At 52.0% G+C, this 19,149-nt stretch overlaps 1 protein-coding gene across 1 annotated transcript in view; it reads left to right on the top strand.

Annotated features, from left to right (window-relative positions):
* The first annotated feature begins 453 nt into the window (after positions 1 to 453).
* Positions 454 to 19,149, top strand: part of ZNF423 (zinc finger protein 423) — a 335,079-nt gene continuing 316,383 nt past the window's right edge. The window contains exon 1 of the mRNA XM_059904839.1: positions 454 to 841. Coding sequence (XP_059760822.1) covers positions 802 to 841 — 40 coding nt within the window. The 5' untranslated portion in view covers positions 454 to 801. The remainder of the gene's footprint in view (positions 842 to 19,149) is intronic.

The raw sequence follows: 19,149 nt of genomic DNA, 5'->3' as shown, positions 1-19,149 counted from the left end.
CGTTTCGAGACCCCCAAGTAGGCTGAGTTGAGGGATACCCTTCCCCATCCATCATAATTTCCAAACCAGGCGTTTGGGCATTTAAAAACCATTAATATTTATTATTATTTTTTGTGCGGCAGGGGATAATTTGAAAGCTTTTTTTTTTTTTCGAGGGGTGCTGAGCTTCCGCGCTCCCGACCGCCTCCCGGTCTCCTCCCCCCCGAGACCCCCTCGACTCCAGCCCCGTCCCCCCTCCTCAGATGGGTTCATTGTGAGCTCCGCACCGGGTTGCGTAGCCGGACGCCTGCAAACTTTGCACAAAAATCCGGCAAGGGGCGGAGGAGGAGAAGGAGGAGGAGGGTGAGGGTGGCGGTGGGGTGGGGGAGGGAGGGAGGGAGGGGGCCGCAGGGGCCGGGGGCCGGCGGGGGGTGGGGAGGAGGAGGGGGGCGGCTTTTTTTTTTTTTTTTTTTTTTTTTTTTTGCATAACTCGGCTCGGCCGAGTGGCCTCCGGACTCCCCGCGCCGCTGGGACCGCCGCTGGGACCGAGAGCCCCCGGCTGCCGCATTGCAACAGGCAGGGCCCCGGCGCGCCCCCCGGGCCTCCCCCCGCCCCGGAGCGGCCTCGGCCGGCCCGGGCCGCCCCCCCAAGGGAGGCCGCCCCGGACCTGCGATCCGCTCCCCACAGCTGCCGACCCGGCTGCAAAAAAAAAAGTTTCCGAGAGGCAGGAGGAGGAGAAGGGGGAGAAGGGTAGCCCGGAGCGGCGGGGGGCGGCGGGGGGAGCCGGCCGCGGAGGGCGACGAAGCGCCGGGAGCCCCGGACATGTCCAGGCGGAAGCAGGCGAAGCCGCGCTCGGTGAAAGGTGAGCGAGCGAGGCCCGGCGGAGGCGCGAGCGAGCGAGCGAGGAGGGAGGGAGCGAGGGAGGAGGGACCGGCGAGCGGGCGGGCGGCCTGGGACCCAAGCGAGCGAGCGGAGAGGAGGAGGAGGAGGCGGAGGAGGCGGAGGCGGAGGAGGAGGAAGAGGAGGGGGAGGAGGAAGCCGCGAGCCGGAGGCGGAGGCAGTGGAGGTGGAGGGGGCACGCCGCGGACACCGTACCCGCCCGGACCCTCTCCGGGCCTGGCGCCGCCGCCCGCGGGGGACCCTGGCCTGGGGGCGCCGCTGAGGGGCCCTCGCTGCTCCCTCTTTGCGGGCCCCGGGCCCACGTGGCCAATCAAGGGGTGCGGGCCCGACTTGGCGGGGATTGCGAATCTCGGCGGCGGCGGCGGGCGGGCGGCGGGAGGAAGGAAGAGGCGGTGAGGACGGGCGCCCAGGAGGCCGGTAGCTCCGAGGCCGCTCTTGCTGGGCCCCGGGCCTTGCCGCCTTTCCTCGGTCCACGCCTTGTCGCCCCGGGACGCCGAGGGCGGCGGGCGTTGCTTGCGCGCGCCTCGGGCCCCGGCCCTGGCCGCCGGGCGCCCCCTCCCCGCCCCCTGCCCAGGCCGCCCTCCCGGCACGGGCCCCCACACTTCCTGCCTCCTCCACCGAGGCCAACCGGGCCGGGAGCCTCCGTCAGGAGTTCATTGTCTGCGCAGCGCCGGCGGGACGCGGGTCCCCAGGGGAGCGCAGCGGCTGCCTTGCGCGCCCCTCCGCGGAGAGCTCCCGCGACCCGACCCCGGGCACCCACACCCTCGTCACCTAGGCCGGCTTCCCGTTTCGGGTCCCCGGAGTGCACACGTTTGTGAGGACACACCGCCCCACATCCCCCTCTTCTTGTCCTTGCCTCGCATTCTATTTCTACCGAGCGCCCGCGGCCTGAGCGGGCCCCTGGAGAGCAGAGGCCCCGGGGAGATGCCGCATGAAGGCAACTGAGCCCCTCCCCTGTCCTTCTCTCCCCACCCGCTGCCCTCTCCTGGCCTCGTCTGCTGCTTTGTCCCCATTGCAGTCCCCCCCGGGTGGGTGCCCGGCCTCCCCCCTCCCCCGCGCTGGGAGATGACAGAGGAGGGACAGGATGAGAGCCGCTATGTCTCTGGAGCCAAAAGTCCCGAGGCCCTTGTCCTCTCCCAATTCCCTTGATGACCTCTGGCCCGAGCCCAGTTCTGCTCTGAAAAGTTCATTTCCTGGAGGCCTGCGCGGGAAGGCGCAGGGGCCCCTGCTCCCTTCCTGCCAGCCTTGCTCCTGGCTGGAATGGCTGGGACTGCATCTGGCAAGGAGGGTCTTGAGACACCCGCCATTGCTTTCCTTCCAAAGCCCCAGGAGATCGCGGGCACTCGGCTCAACAGAGATTCTCCCTGTCATCTTAGAAGCGGACCAACTCAGTCCAAACTCAGCAGCCCGCCTGCTCCCTTTCCTCTTTTTCCTTGAGATAAGTTGGTCTTGTTCCCCTCACCCTGGCAGGCATCCCGGTCCTGGATAGCCTGACCTATTCCACAGAACTGGAGGGTCTAGAGGGTGTTCTGGTTGAAACCAAAATGGAGACCTCAATAAGGGGATAGGAAAACGTTAGATGTTTGTCCTTTTGCTGAATAGAAGGGTTCTCGGTTTGAAATAATATTTGATTTCTTTTCTCTTTCCCTGGTTCACTGCTCACTCCTTCAAGGGCCACTTAAGGTGGCCCAGAGGAAAATGTACAATTGGAGTCTCTGGTTGGAAAAACTGTTTTATCTAACTTGGGCAGTTGATTTTGAGTTAAATCTACGTATAGAAGCAGATTTTTCATAGAGGAAGATGCAGAGCTTACCTACCTCTAACCTGAACCCATGCCTCCATACCTCTTTATTTTAGAAGGCGAGGCACAGAAAGCAAAGGTAGAGCAATTTGCCGGGAACAGATGGGTGGGTGTTTCAGAGTTGCTGGAACCTAATTCTAAAACCACTCTGTGTATCTCTGAGAAAGACTCAAGAATCAGTCTTCAACCTTTCATGGAATGAGCTTGGACATGATTTTTAATGAATGTCTCTCTCTCTCTCAATGTGTATATGTACATGTATAGCAGAGAATTCAAGCTAATTGATGGGGGGAAGACAGCAAACTGGGAACAAGACTAGTGTAGGCATTTTGAGAAGCGTAAATATCAACCACACAGCGCCTTTCGGCCCTTGGAGTGTGAGATCCTCTGTTTCTTCTCGCGATTCTTTGCATTTTCCAAAAGCAGCTCCAGCCCTTGTCTCTCACCATTTTGCCATTTATTCAGTTTACTGGGGTGAACAGGGTGGAGATGCCCCCACTTATGGGGGAGGAATTAAGAGAGAAGATAATTTGAATAGATAAGAGTTACAGCAGGTGATGGATTTATTGCTTTTCAAGAACTGCCTCCCCTCCCCCCCTTCTCAAGCAATACTCAAGTGTGTGCTTGAGTGTGGACAGCTCCGTACCAAGTGTTTAAAATGACAAGGTCTTCACCTTTAAAGATGCTTCTTAAGGAACAGTGGTACCTTTTAAATTTTATTTTATTTTATTTTGCCTCCACTGCTGTGTGTCAGGGCTAACGTAGAGGCATTGTGGACTTCCCCAGTCCGCACATTATATGCTGTGAAAGTTGCTTGGCTGTATAGTTCGTAATTGATCTAGCAAATGTGAAAGCCCAGAGCAGGAAGGAAAGACAGAAGTGTAACAATTTCTAATGGATGCTTAGAAAGTGTGATTTGAAAGCAGGGCATGACAGGTCTTAGTGGGGGCGTCTCACTTCCCACTCACAGACACAACCTCCCTTCTGGAGTGGGGTCACTTGTCCCCTCTGGATGTTTGTCTTTCTCTGGAAAACCCAGCTCCCAGGGAGGACACCCAACAAATAGGGAAGGGTGCTAGGCAGTAGGGCAGCGGGGAGGATAGCCTCATTGGTTGTCAGAAGCCTTGTGATTTAAAAAAAAAAGAACCACACACACCAAAAAAAATATCAGTGTTACAAAAGTCACATTTTCTGACCGATTTCTCCCTCCCGACACCATCCTCTCCCTTTCTGTTTCCTGGTGGTGTGGTGTGGCTGTTGTGAGATGATTTGTTCCCTTTGATAATCTCGGCCTCATTCTCCGGGGTTGTTCCCATCACATCTCACTGATGTTATTTTGGCCGATGATATCAGGTGGTTTGTTAACCTACTCCCTTTACCCACACTGCCTCCTCAGATCCACAAAACAGCCTTTCCATTTATGTGGAAAATTAATACATCTTTTTTCCCAGGCTCAGCTTAAAACTTTTGAATAATTGGAAATACTGTTGATTTCCTCCATCCAGCAACTGCCTGTTAATTACACTTCTTAATGTTAATTAGCACTCAGGCTGTGTCCATGGACCCGCCAACCACAACATTCCAAAAGTACCCCCAGTGACTTTTCTGTGCTCCCCTCCCCTTCTCTGTCTTCCTCTCCTGTCAGCCCATAGCTCCTCCAAAGTCCATCTTATAAATTTGGTGGTCTAGGGACTTGGAAACAGTGTAGTTCGCCACTGCTCGTGTTTCCATGGAAATAATTGAGTTGTAATAAAAAGAGGCATTCTGAGGTTACAGGTTTCTTGATTCAGCTGAGACCACATACAGGTGTAAATTGTCCAGATTTGTTTGGCTAAATGTACATGATCTTGTAGGAAGGGCAAAACAAATCCTTTATAGGTTCTTTAGCTTTCTATGTGGATTGGGGCAGCTAACATTTAATCCTAACATTTAATCCCCCCTTCCTCAATTAAGTCACCAACTCCCAGCTTTGGGAGGACCTGTCTCACTCTAGAAAACATCCTTTATGTCTAGTAATTACTGTTTAGATTCTTCCACTTGTTTCCTTGCAAAAACTTAATAAGCAATAAGATAACTATGTGTCTTGGACAGGAGGACCCTGCTAAACGTTTAACCAAAAGGTGCTGAGTGTGCATCGCACGAAAGGTGCAAAATGCTGGTGACTTTACAGTCATGAAGTAATTGCGTAGAACCATCCTGGCACTGTTGTGGCCCGCTACAGCATGTTAACAGAGGAGGGGGAGGGGGAGGGGGGAGGGGGGGGGAGGGGGAGGAGGAGGAAAGTGGAGTGCAGCATCTGATACAGCGTTCCTAGCTGGAGACTAAAACTGCAGGTCTGGTTCAGTCTAATAGAAAGTTGCAATAATTGCTATATCGGTAGCCAACTCTTAAGCTGGTGGCTGTGGAATTCTTCCCCTGATGTAGGATTTAATAGTCTGGCAATTAGATGCATTGATTTCTCTTAACTGTTCATTTGGATGTGTAAACGAAAGAAACCTGCCACCGATGGAGACGGGCCGCCTGGCTCTTGGAACAAGGCTGATTTAGGAGGTGGTGGTAGGAGAATGGATTTTTCAAGGCAGTGTTGGGGCCAGTTCCCTCTTCTTTTAAAATTTCAGCCCATTTTGCAGTAAAATGAACAGCACCTGTTTTTCAGATACTGTTTAAAAATAAACAACGGTGTCCAGTTCTGTCTGAAAAGTAAAAACATCCTCTTCTGCAGATGTGTATAGAGTAACATTTCTGTCTTTGAGTGACGGGACTCACTTGCGTATTTTCGGCAGATGGTCTGTTAGGTACCAGAGGGAAAAGTCACAAAACACCTTGGCTCCGAGTTCCAGAGGGACCTCTTGCCAGAAATGGAGTTAGTTCTCTCTCCCCCTCCTAGAGGCCTGGGGTCACCTAGACCACAGTAGCTCTGTCAAGCCCTGAAGAGGTGTGGGGACATGGTATCTTGGACCCCTTGGCAGCTGATGGGCTATGTGACTTCAGTGGCTTGGAGAGAGGGTAGGTCGCAAACGTTAGCACCTCTTAACTCCCTGCTCCTGGACCTGCAGGTTTCTGTAAGCGTCACTAACTTCTGACATGCAGGCATCTAAAACTGTCTTGATGGTAAGCAAGCAGAGGAAGGCCAGCTTTCCTCTTGGCCCTATCTTTTTTTTTTTTTTAACGGAGGTGGATGGGTGGGTTTAGTTAACTCTTTGTTTGCCCGAGGTTAAAATGGACTTACCTTTCCTGGACATCGTCCATGGTACACTGGTATTTGCAAAGAATATTATCTTCACATCTCGAAAATGTTTGCAATAGATATCAGGGTTCCTTTCTTATCTGAGGGTCCAGGATAATTACAACAGAATGCCTTGAAAACTGTTTGTGGGCTCCCCGTTACTGTGGGTAGCTGGGGAAGACCTTGATACACCTTGGTTAGTGAATTTGACAGTTTCTGCAAATTCCTGCATGTTAGTCGGTAATCAGAGTAGTTTTGCACCCAAAATGGACTAATTAAGCCTGGATTGGTTATATCCCGATTGAAGTTTTCGGCGCCGTCAGCTCCCTCTGACTGTGGGAGAGGTAGGGTGGAGTGGAGCGGGGGAAATGCTGGCGGAAACTTTTGATACATCGCTTACCTGCCGGGGATCAGTGACAGCCAACGATTGGGGTTGTACACTCAGTAAATAAAAATACTTTACCTCTTTCAAGGAGCGCCAATTAGCTGATTGCTCCGTGTGGCTATCTTTAAGGAGAACGCTGTTTTACCTATCTTCTTTTACAAAGGTTTGATTTTTAATGTCTTGTGAAAAGGATTCTCTTTGTCTTGATTGCTGTCAGGAATAAAAGCATGATGGTAATATCCCTTTGAAAGCTATTGTATTGTCAGCCCTGGCTGACAGCGGGAGGGCCTCCCAGTGTTATAGATTAGTGCTGTGAAAACACTGACATTTTCTTTGTTACATTGCTGTTGTTCTACTTGCAAAGTCAATTACACAATGTCAGAGCTCAGTTACAAGTTGACTTTGGAACTAGCAATGTCTTTTCATTCTCTTCTTAAAGATATAATTTTCCTTTGTTGTTGTTGTTGTTGTTTTGTTTTCTTTCTCTCTCTCTTTTTGACCTGCTTCCCTCTGGTGACCACCCCCTCTGCCCCCTAAGAGTCAGAACGTGTTAGCTAGGCAAACACTCTGGTTTCAATCGTGGCAAGTCAGATTCAAAGACTGCTACATCATTATCTCTGAATTTTTCTGCTCATTCACATTTCAGTGACTTCTTATTGATACAGTGACTACAACAGCCAAGACACATAAAAAACCCATCAAATGAGATTACGGTGTTGATAATCTCTTATCAAGTGGGTTGCTCTGGATTTGGGGTCCTTAAGGTTGGCAAATTCCAGGTTTTCTTTCTTTTTTTTCCTGACCCCGGGCTGAACCAAGTTTCTGGGTTGATGGTACCCCCAGCAAATAGTTCTTTGCTGCAGAAGATTTGTAAGTATTCTGATCTCAGAGGCCAGGCCTGGTGAGTTTTAGACTTAGAATCCTGGATGACGTCATGGTAGGGATAGAAGAGTCTCGTAAGAGGACCTTGTAACCCACCCTTCTCCCACTGCAGACGGCCAATGCGAAATTATAAGGCTCTCCAAGGTACCTTTACTGGGTGCCCTTGAACTCAGGAGTGATTTTCATTCCCGTCTTAAGTGTGTGAAATCCTGCTACCTAAGGGGAGGCAAGCTTGAAATGTCCAAAACTGAAAATGGTCAGGGTGGATGTTTTTATTTACGCCCCTCCCCCTCCATCCCTGCCTTCTCCAGGAAGAGAAAACCAGAAATTCCTTAGTTCTCTGAACCTGGCTGCCAAAGAGGCAACCACCTGAGAGCGGACAGAACTCGGGGCAAGGAGACTGCTGCCACTGACTCCAGATGACAAGGACGCTTCAGGAAACTCCGGCCGAGGACACTAATTGTGGGCCCCCAAAGTTGTTATTATGAACTGCCAGACAAGAGCCCGTGTTCGCCAGCAATTTGTCAGGACTAATTTTGTTTTTCTCCAATAATTGAAAATTAATGTCTTGAAGTGAAAGCAGATGTTCATGTCATCTTCTGAATTGGGATATAAAATGGGGCTCTATAGATGGGCTCACTAATTTAACAGTAATTTCCCTCTCGCAGCTAATGGGGGTGTTGGGCTGACGCTACCTGAGGCCGGGGTTGGGAGATGAGAGCATCGGCTGTACCAGTTGTGCTGTCTGAGGTGGCGGGAGCATTCGTTTTGGAGGGAGAGCATGGTAAATAAAAATATTTCCTGGGGCTATGAAACCTGGAGAATTCGTTAATTTGCATACTCATTCGTGCAAGAGATATTTATTGAGATGATTCAAGGCTTTATGCTGGAAAAGGTGAGGGAACCTTGGTTTGGGAAGAGAGTGGATTCCTACAGGTTAGAGGATCCTCGGCGCTGGGTTCGTTACCTTCACCTGGAGTAAAGCTGGTTAAAATTGCGGATTCCTGGGTCCAGATGCTAGAGATACTCACCCAGCTGGTCTGGGGAGGGGTTCAGAACTCATTTTTTTTCCCCTTTAAAAAAATTGAGGTAAGGTATATATAATGTAAAATTTACCATCTTAACCATTTTTAAGCGTCCGGTTCAGTGGCATTGAGTAAGTTCGCATAGTTGTGCAACCGTCACCACCGTGGACTTTCATTTTTAGCCAACGCCCAGGTGGTGGTGGGTTGGGCGTGGTCTTAACCCATCATCCTCGGAGGAGGCCATCCAGTGCAAGGCCTGCATTTTCCAGGGAGAGATGAGAAACAGAGGCTCCGAAGATGAAGTGACTTGGAGAGCTGGTGATGCTTTTTTCCTTGCTCTGGTGAGAGAGGGGAGACTGGAGTGCCCGAAGCCCCGGGCAGGGCAGATTAGGGCTCCATCAGGGCTGGTGGGCTGGGGGCTGGGCAGGAGGGGTGCTTAGGAGCTGTTGAGTGATCTGGTGGCCACTCTCAGGATGAGAACACTTGTTCTCTCTCCTTGGGGGCACCGTTCCTCTGGCGACTGAGACTGGCAGGTGTGAGGTTGCCCTGCCAGGACCCAGATAGCCCCTCTGACTTACCCAGCCCTGCACACTTCAGGCTGGTTTGTCTGGGATGGGGAAGGGGAGGGACAGCTGTTGTGAAATGGCCACTTTGTTGCCTTGATTTCCAGTCGCAGCTTGCCCACCACCTCTGGCCCGCAGGTCTGGGTGCTGCAGATGCTTATACTCTTCTCCTTGGAGGTGCCAGTTACCTTATTCTTCCCCGGTTTTTTTCTGAAATTGAAATTTGCCCTTTCGTTACCTGGGCATGAATTATTTTTTGCAGCGTTGTCATTCCCTATCCTGCTGTGAGGTTTATCTCTTCTGTTGATCCTAATTAAATAAAACATACTGTCCACCTAACTCCTGTTGCACTGAATTTTACCTGCCTGAGACAGAGTGATGGCCATCTGGGCTTGGTTCGGGAGCAGGGCATGGCTGGATAAGGGAGCTGGGATGGTAGTGGCTGTCACATCCTGGCTGGGTGTACCCCCTTGGCCTGGGGGCTGCAGGACCTCATGGCCACCAGCAACATATAGCATATTTCTGGTTCCTGAACCTGAGATATTGCTTTGTCCCTAGCCCCATGGGGCTGCAGGTCTGAACTTGGGGAGGGGAAAGACAATCGCCAGCTCCAGAGAGTCCCCAGGGAGAGGGTAAGGGAGGAGAGCAGGCTCCCAGGGCAGGGGGATGGAAAGAGGGGGCAGGCTCCTGTCGCCTGGGATGGAGGCTGCAGAGAGCGCTGGGTTCTCTGGGGAGCCGTGAGCAGAGCATGTGTTCTCAGTGCCCGCGACATCTCTGCAGGTGCCCTGTCCCCTCAGGGAGAGAGGGACCAGCTAGGGGCCTGGCACGCATTTTGGGAGGACTCTACTATTTTTGCCTTTGAACTTCTCAGGATCCTGAAAATCCCATGTTGAAGAGAAACCTTGGAGGCCACTTCCTTCAGACTTCTTGGAGTGTGTTTTTGGCATCCTTATTTCCATCCAGCCTGGACTCACACACTTTCTGTCTCAGGGAGCTCACGACCTCTATGGCACACCTGTGCATTTTCAGTTTGAATTTCACGTGTTCTTCTTTCTGTGAAGCTGCCGTCTGCCTCCCGTAATTTAGGTGCATTGGTTCTGGGTCTGTCTCCTGGGGCAACGGGGAGTAACTCAAATCTCCAGTCCCCAGAGCAGCCCTGTTGAGAGTTGGCAAAACTGGCCTTGCTTTACTTGCCCAGGGGGAGGGTTTTTTATATAGGATGCAGTCAGCCTGGTGGGCTTCCAGGACGCCACTCTCATTCGCAGATGACCTTGACTTGGGCTTCTGGGTCCTTGTGTTTAAAAAGGATTTGGTAGGTGAATGAGTAAGTGTGTAAACTGTTGAGGGAATAAATGAATGGGTGGACAAGTGAATGAGTGAATAGTGAACAAATGATTGGTTAATGACTGGATGAATTCCTAGATGAATGAGTCAGTGAGTGAGTGGGTGAACTGATAGGGAGCACCGATCATCTTTATGGGTGACTTGGGCTCATAGCTGACCAAGTCACTCTCTGGTGGTCTCTCCTGCCCCCCTTCCCCTCCCCCAGTCTCTATTCTGTTCAGGAGGTGGGACATGCTCTCTCTGGAGGACTGGGAGCCCTCATGCCCCTTGGGGTTGTGATGCTTTGCACCCATTCTCCCCCTTTATCCTCAGCCCAGATAGGGGCAGGGGTGTGTGTAGTACTCTCTGCTATGAGATCGTAGCTAGTTTATTGAAGCTACCGTGCCACGTATTGTGCTGGATTGTAAAACATTGTTTTCAAATGATAAAAGCAATATGAGATTTTCATACTAACTTTAAGTAAAACAGAACTTTTAATTGACTAAAGGCCCTTCCTCTCACCCCTTCCTGCCACAATCCCGAGGGGGCTTCAAAGTGGACATACTTGACCCAGCTTGGTGCTGGCCAGGACTCTGCAGTCCAGCCTCCATTAAGCAGCCTTCAGGACCTTCTGCATCTTTCAGGGATGGTTTGCCCTTCAATAGCACTAGGAGTGAGGGATGGGTTGGGAGAAGCAAGCAGGAAGGAGAAAAATGGGATGGTTGGTGGGGAAAACTGCCAATAAAATAAAACTCAGTGTAAAAAAGAAAGACACCCTACTCACTGAAGGTCTGAGTCAACATTGATTTATTTCTCTGGAAGGGGAGGGTTGCGGTTTGGAGGAAGCATGCTCTGTGATCTTGGGCAGGACAGCTCCCACTGTGGGCCTCGGTTTTCCTGTCTATGAAATGGGATGGAACTGGTTGGGTTGGCTATCTGTCTTAGATGGTTTTAAGATGTTAATTCCTGGAACATAGGAATGGGAAAGCACAAGATGCTTTGGCTTTAAAATAATACAGACTAGAAAGATATTGTCAGATATTTTCAAGATACTTTTTAAAGTGACGGGTCCGCAGAGCAAGAACTTGGAAGTGGCAGATGTGGGGGATCCGCCAGCAGGGCAGCTGGATCCTCCCTGGCTCCCACGGCCCTTTTGAGGATTGAGGGGAACATTGGATAAGAGAAAACATGTCAAGGGCTTGACTGTGATGTCGGTATCTTTTCACGTGTCTGACAGTTCAGCCTGAGGTGCCCCTGGTGGCCTTTGCCAAGCATCCTTGGAGCAAGCCCCCTGGTGCTCCTCTAATCCAGGGGCAACGTGGGCGGAGAATGTCCAGGTCCTACATATGCCCATCCAGAGTCACCATCATGGCCGGCCCTGATTGCGGGGAGGATATAGAGGGTTAGTGACCAAGCGCTCACCTATGCCAGGCCCTGCCTTCAGCTCCTCCCACCTGTCCCCCCATCAGTTCTCACAACAGCTCTCTGACTTATCTTCTGGGCCTCAGTTTCATGGATGCACAAACTGAGGCCCAGAAGTACCTTGCCCAAAGTCACATGGCTGGAGGGTGCAGAGCTGGGATTAGCCCAGGGCTTGTCCAACTCCAGAGCCTGGCTCAATAGCCATTCCCTTTACCTCTAACAGCCCAAGGGGCCCAAAAAGATAACAGAGAAGCTCATGCTCTCTCCAGGGGCTGGAGGAGTGCCTGGACTCTGGGCTAGGAGAGAGGGTCACAAGTGAAGGCACAGGAGGTTTGTCCTGCTCCCCACCCATCTGTGTTCTCCTTTTGGGCTGTCCATATCCGCATCTTAAAAAAAACGATTTACACATCTTAAAAAATAATTTAATCTCTCCCCCTTCTCCCCCAGAGACGAGCACTGTTATCCGCAGTTATTTTCCTCCCAGACCTCTTCTGTGGTGGATTTACACAAAAACATATGTATAGACACCTATGCATACATAATTTTAAACCTAGATAATACCATCTAGTGCTTGACTACACTTTCTCTTATTTGCTATTTTCACAAAACATTGTTTACCATCTTGGTTACACATTAGTATCATCTTAGCACTTAAAGAAATAACATTACCTGGGCCCCACCATGGACCAAATAATCCAAACTCTTTGAGGATGGGGCCCTAGGTCAGTTTTTTTTTTTTTTAAAGCTTCCGTGGTACTTTGACTGTGCAGGGTTAAGAACCATTAGTGTAGGAGACATCATCATGTTAGTGTTACAGACGACTACACTTCAATAACCATAATGCTGTAGCATGGGTGTACCAGCATTTATACACAGTCCTCTATTGATGGACATTTAGTTATTCACTGTTACACACAAGGATGCAGGGAGCATCCTTGTTTATAAATCTTTGTGTCTCTTAGGCTAGATTCCTAGAAGCGGAGTTATTAGGTCAAAGGGTAGACACATAAAATTTGAAGGATATTTCCAAATTGCCCTGCACAGAGGGTGTACCTTCAGTAATAGTGTGTGAATGCATGTTTCTCATAATCCTTGCCCACATGATGTATTCCTCTTTTCTTTTCTTCTCCTTTTCCTCCTCCTTCTCCTTCTTTCCCCCCTTTTCCTTTTTGCCAATCTGGCAGGCAAGAAATAGCTCATTGGTTTTTTTTTTTTTAACGAAATGCTATTTTTTAAAAAAATTATTATTATTTTTTAAAATTTATTTATTATTATTTATTTATTATTTATTTTTGGCTGTGTTGGGTCTTCGTTTCTGTGCGAGGGCTTTCTCTAGTTGTGGCAACCGGGGGCCCCTCTTCATCGCGATGCGCGGGCCTCTCACTATCGCGGCCTCTCTTGTTGCAGAGCACAGGCTCCAGACACGCAGGCTCAATAGTTGTGGCTCACGGGCCCAGTTGCTCCGCGGCATGTGGGATCTTCCCAGACCAGGGCTCGAACCCGTGTCCCCTGCATTGGCAGGCAGATTCTCAACCACTGCGCCACCAGGGAAGCCCCAGCTCATTGTTTTAATTTGTACTTTCCTGATTGCTAGTGAGGTTGACCATTTTTCTTATCTTTATAGAACATTTTTATTTCTTCTTTAGAAAGGGGAACTGAACTGCAGTCTGAATGTGGAGCTTGGGGGTTTGGGCAGTACTTTCCCTCAACGAGTCCTTTAGTCATGCTCTTCTTCCTTCTATCCGCATCATCCATCCATTCACCCATCTATCATCCATCCATCATCCATCCTCCGTTCATCATCTATCCATCCGTCATTCATCATCTATCCATCCATCCATCCGTCATTCTTCCATCCTCCTCTCCCTTCCCCTCTTCTCCCTCCCCTCTTCTCCCTTCCCTTTCTTTCCTTTCCATCCATCCATCCATATCCTGAATATCTTACCCAGGTGAGTATCTTTGCCTGGGCTCCAAGGAGGATGTAGAGATGAACCAAATGGAGGCCATGCCCTCAGGAAGCCCACAGTCTGGAGAGGACATACAACCCTAACCACAGGGCCCAAGATAGAGGTGCAGGTTGAAGGCTGAGAGAGGTTGGAGGGGTTCCCTTGATAGGGGGAATCAGGCAAGGCCTGGAAGAAGGGGTAATGTTTGATCTGGGTAATGTTTGATTCTGTCCAGAAAGATAGAATCACAACACCCAGAGCAGCTAACATTTAATGAGCTCCCCCTGTATGCAGGCACTGGACTGTGCATTTTTCAGGCAGTATCTCATCTCATCTCATCTTGACACTCACTTCTCACTGCTCAGGTGGGGGCCTTAGACTTTTTTTTTTTCCACAAGAAATAACAGATCTTAGAGAATTCTTAGCTGAACTCCCTTGTCATGTGAATGGTCAGACTTTCCCAGAAGGGCAAATCAGATGTCCAAGGTCATATGATGACCTTGTGGCAGAATTGTGCCTGGGGGCAGGGCAAAGATGAGTTGGGGGGATCTTGCTGCTGCCACTGACCCTGGCCAGGGTCTGCCTTGGGAACATCCTGGACCCCCCCAAGCTGTGGGGGGGGTGTGTGGGGGGGATTCTGAGCAGGCAGACCTGGACTCCCACTTCTTACCCACCCACTTCCTCATCATGTTACCGGTGAGCCTCAGCTTCACGTTCTATGAAATGGGGGCTCCCCTCCCAGGAGAGGTGTGAGAAAGAGCTTTGTAAAACTGAACCGGCAATCGGAGGGCTGGGCTGCTCACACTCTGGAGCAGCTTAACTTTGCCCTTCTCTCTCTCGCTCTCTCACCTGTACATTTGTGCTTTGAATGCAGTGCCAGAGGAAAATGCTTGGGAAAAACCTAGCTTTCAATCTGTCACCTGCTGGGATCACCCTACCCCCCCACCCCAGGCCCAGGTTGTGAATGAAGTTTCTGCATCTCTCATTCTCCCCACCTCACCAAGGACAGCTATCTTTCTAAAGGGGGGCGCACTGGCCAGGCACAGGGAAGGGGATTGTGTGGGCTGGCGTATGCCCCAGATGGCTGTGAATGTGTGTGTATGTGTGCCGGTGTGCATACATATGTGAGTCTGTGCATGTGTGTATGAGCTCGAGTTCGTCTACGTGTGCGCATGTATGCATGCATGTGTGCATGTGCACGGATGTACACGTGTGAGCGCCAGCCTCCATGGGGAAGAGGCTCTTGTCATTGCTTGCATGATTCAGACCATCAGTAGGGGGGTAGAGAAAATACACACGGGTGGTAGACTTTGTTTGTGAATTTAGTTTATATCCATTCATTGAGATAATTTTGGAGCACCTACTACACACCAAGCACTATGCTAGACTTGACTTTGCTAAAACAAAGAAGCAAGTCCTTTCTCCGTGCTAAGAGTCAGTTGACATCTGTAAAGTCATGGCTGTGAGGGTGAGAAATAAGTTTATATTCTTGTTTCCCAAAATGTATTCCAGGATTTCGTTGATGTTCCACCAAAAGAATAAAAAATATTTTCTGTGGCCAAACACATTTGGCAACCACTGTGTTAAACAGAGTTACAAGTTTTTAAAACTTTCAGGGCTTCTCAGAGTCTTTCAAATGCTAATATGGGATTCTCTCAGACCTGTTAATAGTTTCTGATTTTCAAACTTACTTGATCACTTGTCAGGGAATCCTATGACCTGGGTACAGTTTAGGTTTCTAGGCTTTGAAGGTCTACTATCATTACTGGTTTGCTCATTCATTCATATGTTTATTTATTCATCTCACACATGTTTATTTTTTAATTTTTTTAAAATAAATTTATTTTATTTATTTTTATTTTTGGCTGCGTTGGGTCTTCGTTGCGGTGCGTGGGCTTCCCATTGCAGTGGCTTCTCTTATTGCGGAGCACGGCACGCGGGTTTCGGTAGTTGTGGCGCATGGGCCCAGTTGCTCCGCGGCATGTGGGATCTGCCTGGGCCAGGGCTTGAACCCATGTCCCCTGCATTGGCAGGTGGACTCCCAACCACTGCGCCACCAGGGAAGCCCTCACACATGTTTATTGAGCACCTACTATGTGCCAGGCACTCTTTGAGGTGCTGAGGCCACAACAGTGAACAGACAGAAGTTTATTCTAGTGGTGGAGAGAGGCCATCTACAAGTACATGAGTCAATAACATAATTTCTGGGAAACAAAGCAGGTCCTGGGATAGGCAGGGAGTGGTGGGGAAGCCCGGGCCATCTGGGATGTGACACTTAAGTCCAGGGTGATGGGGGGTTGGTCATGAGGGGAGCTGCGGGCTGGAATCCTTTGCAGTTGGTGCTTTGGAGGGGCTGGGCTATGTGGGAGGTGGGGGTCCTTCCCTGGGCCTCTGCCTTCTCAGCTGGGAGGACACACCACTGGCTCAGCCCTCTGTGGTTTCTATAGCACAGTCAGGGCGCAGAGAGATGCTTCTCCGGGTGGTGAGTCAGTCTGATGGGGCTCTTTCTGAGCAAGGGTGGCTTCCGAGCACCACCTGGCAGAGCCCCTGCCTGTCCCGCTCACTGCCGGGTCCCCAGTGCCTGGCACCGGACCCACATTCCCATCCCCATCTGACAGATGGGAAAATGAGGCCAGGAGGCTCCCACAGCCCATTCCCTCAGAGGCCCAGCCCAGAATCCAGCGCTTTTCCAAGCCAGGGCTGTGACCCGAGGCTGATGGGGTGGGGAGTGCAGAGACTTCTAGGACGGGAGGTGGGATTTGGGGGCCTCAAGGACCCTCCTGGGGTTTGTCTGCAGAGTTGCCCGGTGTGATCTGGGTCCCGGGAGATGAGGGAAGGGGAACGGAGAAGTGGTGGGGAAGGGGGAAGAGGTCAAGGTCAGTGGGAGAGGGCGAGGCCATCCGGGAGATCCGGGGTTGGGGAAGCGGCGGGAGAACAGATGGGGAGGGGGGATGGGGGAGGGACCTCGGGCCCCGTCCCGCCCAGCGAGCCAGGCCAGCCGGCCGGGCGCTTGGGAACGCGGCCCCTCCCCGGGCCCTCGTCTGCCCGCCCCGCGGGGCGGCCCCAGGACCCCTTTGAGGCGGCTGTCCTGGGAACGCGTCGGGCCGCCCCCCGCCCGGGAGGGCTCCATGGCTGCGGCGCAATAACTCAGGCCCAGGTTTGGGCACAAAGCGGCCGCGGCGGGGGGCTGGCTGGGAAGGCTCGGGCTGCGGCGCTCGCTTGCGCTGCCCGGGTGGGGCCGGGGCTTGTTCTGCACCGCGGGCCGCCTCGCCGCCCGCCCCTCGGAGTCTGGGGCTGGCCAGGCCCAGCTGGCGCCCCCAGAACTCCTGAGTCCCCGGCCCAGAGCCGGGGGGCGGGGGCCGGGGGTGGGCAGGAGGCGGCGGCTGCGTCTAGCCCACAGCCGGGTGCCGGCCGGTGGGTGGGCTGCGGACCCCGCTGGCCAGATGTGCGCCTTGGGAGGGTAGCCCGATGCCATGCCGACTGGAGCGCTGATTAGCCCGCAGCTTTGGGGCGGGGCTGGGGGAGGGCAGTTGACCGCAGTAGGGCCGATCTCTGAGTGGATACAAATACAAAGTAAATGTCCTCGATTGCTTTTGAGCACTTCACATTTAAGCTTCACAGCAGCCCTATGAGGTAGGACTGTGATTATCCCCGTTTCACAGAGGAGGAAACTGAGGCACACGGTGGCAAAACGAATTGCTCAATGTCTCACAGCTGGGGCCAGACAGGATTTGAACGCAGGCGCTCTGACCCCTGAGTCGCGCTTTGCCCCTGCCTGGCGCCCAGGCGCACATGTATGGGGATTATGGGCGTGGGAGTGCAATTCTGAGTTTATTTGTACCTGTATATGTTCAAGAAATTACAGACAGAAGATTTACAAACAGATCTAGTGATTCTGGGTTTGCGACTTAAAATTCACTCACTCATTCATTCACTGAATGGATACTTCCTGACTTCGTTCATTCCCTGGATGCATATTTCTGATTCTGTGCTAGATCTCATTGCTGGGTGCACGGTGACAAATGAAAAGAGCTGCGTCCCTGCCTTCACGGAGCTTGAAGTTTAGTTGCGGGCAGGGTAGCGAGCCTGACAATAAAGAGTGAACTGCTACACTAACGTGCAGGTGGGGTGGCCCGCAGGTCCTTTCTGGGGAGTCCTGGGGCAGGCCCCTGGACCTTAAACTTGAAAACCCTGGAGGTTTGCACAACCTCTGAGCGCAGAGAGTGGTTCCAGAGGTTCTCACGGGCACCTCCAAGTACCCAGGGAGTAGGTTGGGGGGTTCCCTCCTCATTTTCCAGATGAGAAAGGGCGATCCAGAGAAGCCCACAGCCTGGCCTTGGCTCACACTGCACATACGTAGCAGAGTTGGTGTCCGCTTGTTAAGCTCCTCATTTCCAAGGTCCCCATGTCCCATAGAGAGGGGTCCTGACCCCCAGGCCTTGGCTCACTAGGGCCTAGGGCTTCCTCTGCACACCGTTAGGGTTGGAGGTGGAGGGTAGGCCCTGATGCCCCGTTACTGGCACCCAAATCCCTGAGCTATCCCCATCCCTCTGACCTCCAGTCAGGCCAGTGAGAAGACAGCTGCCCTCAAGCACCTACTGTATCCACAGTTCTGTCTGAACTGGGTATCAGAATGGGCTTTATTCTGAATTTCGTGTCTCCATTGCCTCAAAATACCCATTGCTCAGGCTTGCCCTGGGAGCTCAAGGCTTGTTGTAGGTTCCGGGTCTGAGCTTTGGGTAAGACTTGGCCTATCCTCAGACCTCTCTGTTCATTTTGTCATTTTGTTAGGAGAGTTCCAAGTCTGCTCTGCTCTGTGGACAAAGGTTTGGCCCGGGCCACAGGGATGGTAGGAGGGGATAATATTTATTGAGGCTTGGTGCTTGCTGAGTGCTTTATACATATTTTCTCATGAATCCCCTCAACAGCCCTGTGAGGCTGGTACCATACATTTGCCATCCTGCAGGTGAGGAAGCGTCGAGGGTCAGCCTGAGGTCCAAGGTCACATGTCACAACCAGGCTGCCTGACACCATGTGCCTGCCCAAGTCACTCCCAGAGCCACCTTCTGTACTCCTAGTAGACAGACGGCCTCCCCTCCCCCAGGAGGCAGGCTGGGAGACAGACCCATAAACAGTGATGAACTCTGAGGCTGGTAACACCACGTTCCCCATGAGGACCCAGCCGGTGGCCAAGTCCACACTCCCCCACTCCCCTCCCCTTCTCCTGCCTGCCTGGGCCTACTCCTCAAGTTCAACTGGGGGAGAAGCAGCTTGCATAGGCTAGGGTGGGAGGATGAGGCCAGGCCCTTGGGACATTCGGGGTGGCTGGCGGACAGAGCTGTACCTGCTTCCTGGTTTCTTAGGAACTGCACAGCCCGGCCAGCCCCTCTGTTCTGCTAGGTGGGAGGTGCTTCCTTGATGCATTTAGGGTGGGGAGTCCTCCCTTCTACTGTCCCCCACCCTACCCCCAGGCCCCAAGAGTCCAGCTGGCTCAGCCCAGGAATCTTGGATGTGGTGGTTTGGGGTGGGTGGCCTTGCGGAGGGAACTCAAAGATTTAAAGGGCCCTGTCCTCTGGGCCTCTCTCTCTGTTTCCACTCAAACTGCCCCTTAAGCCCAGGACGTGGCCTGTGAGCCTGCATCTTCCTGCCCACCAACATTTTCCCTGAAGCTTGGGTTTGAACCCAGGGCAGGAGCCC

Source organism: Balaenoptera ricei, chromosome 19, assembly GCF_028023285.1.
Source record: "Balaenoptera ricei isolate mBalRic1 chromosome 19, mBalRic1.hap2, whole genome shotgun sequence".
Classification (NCBI taxonomy): domain Eukaryota; kingdom Metazoa; phylum Chordata; class Mammalia; order Artiodactyla; family Balaenopteridae; genus Balaenoptera; species Balaenoptera ricei.
This window is presented reverse-complemented; position numbering and strand designations above follow the sequence as displayed.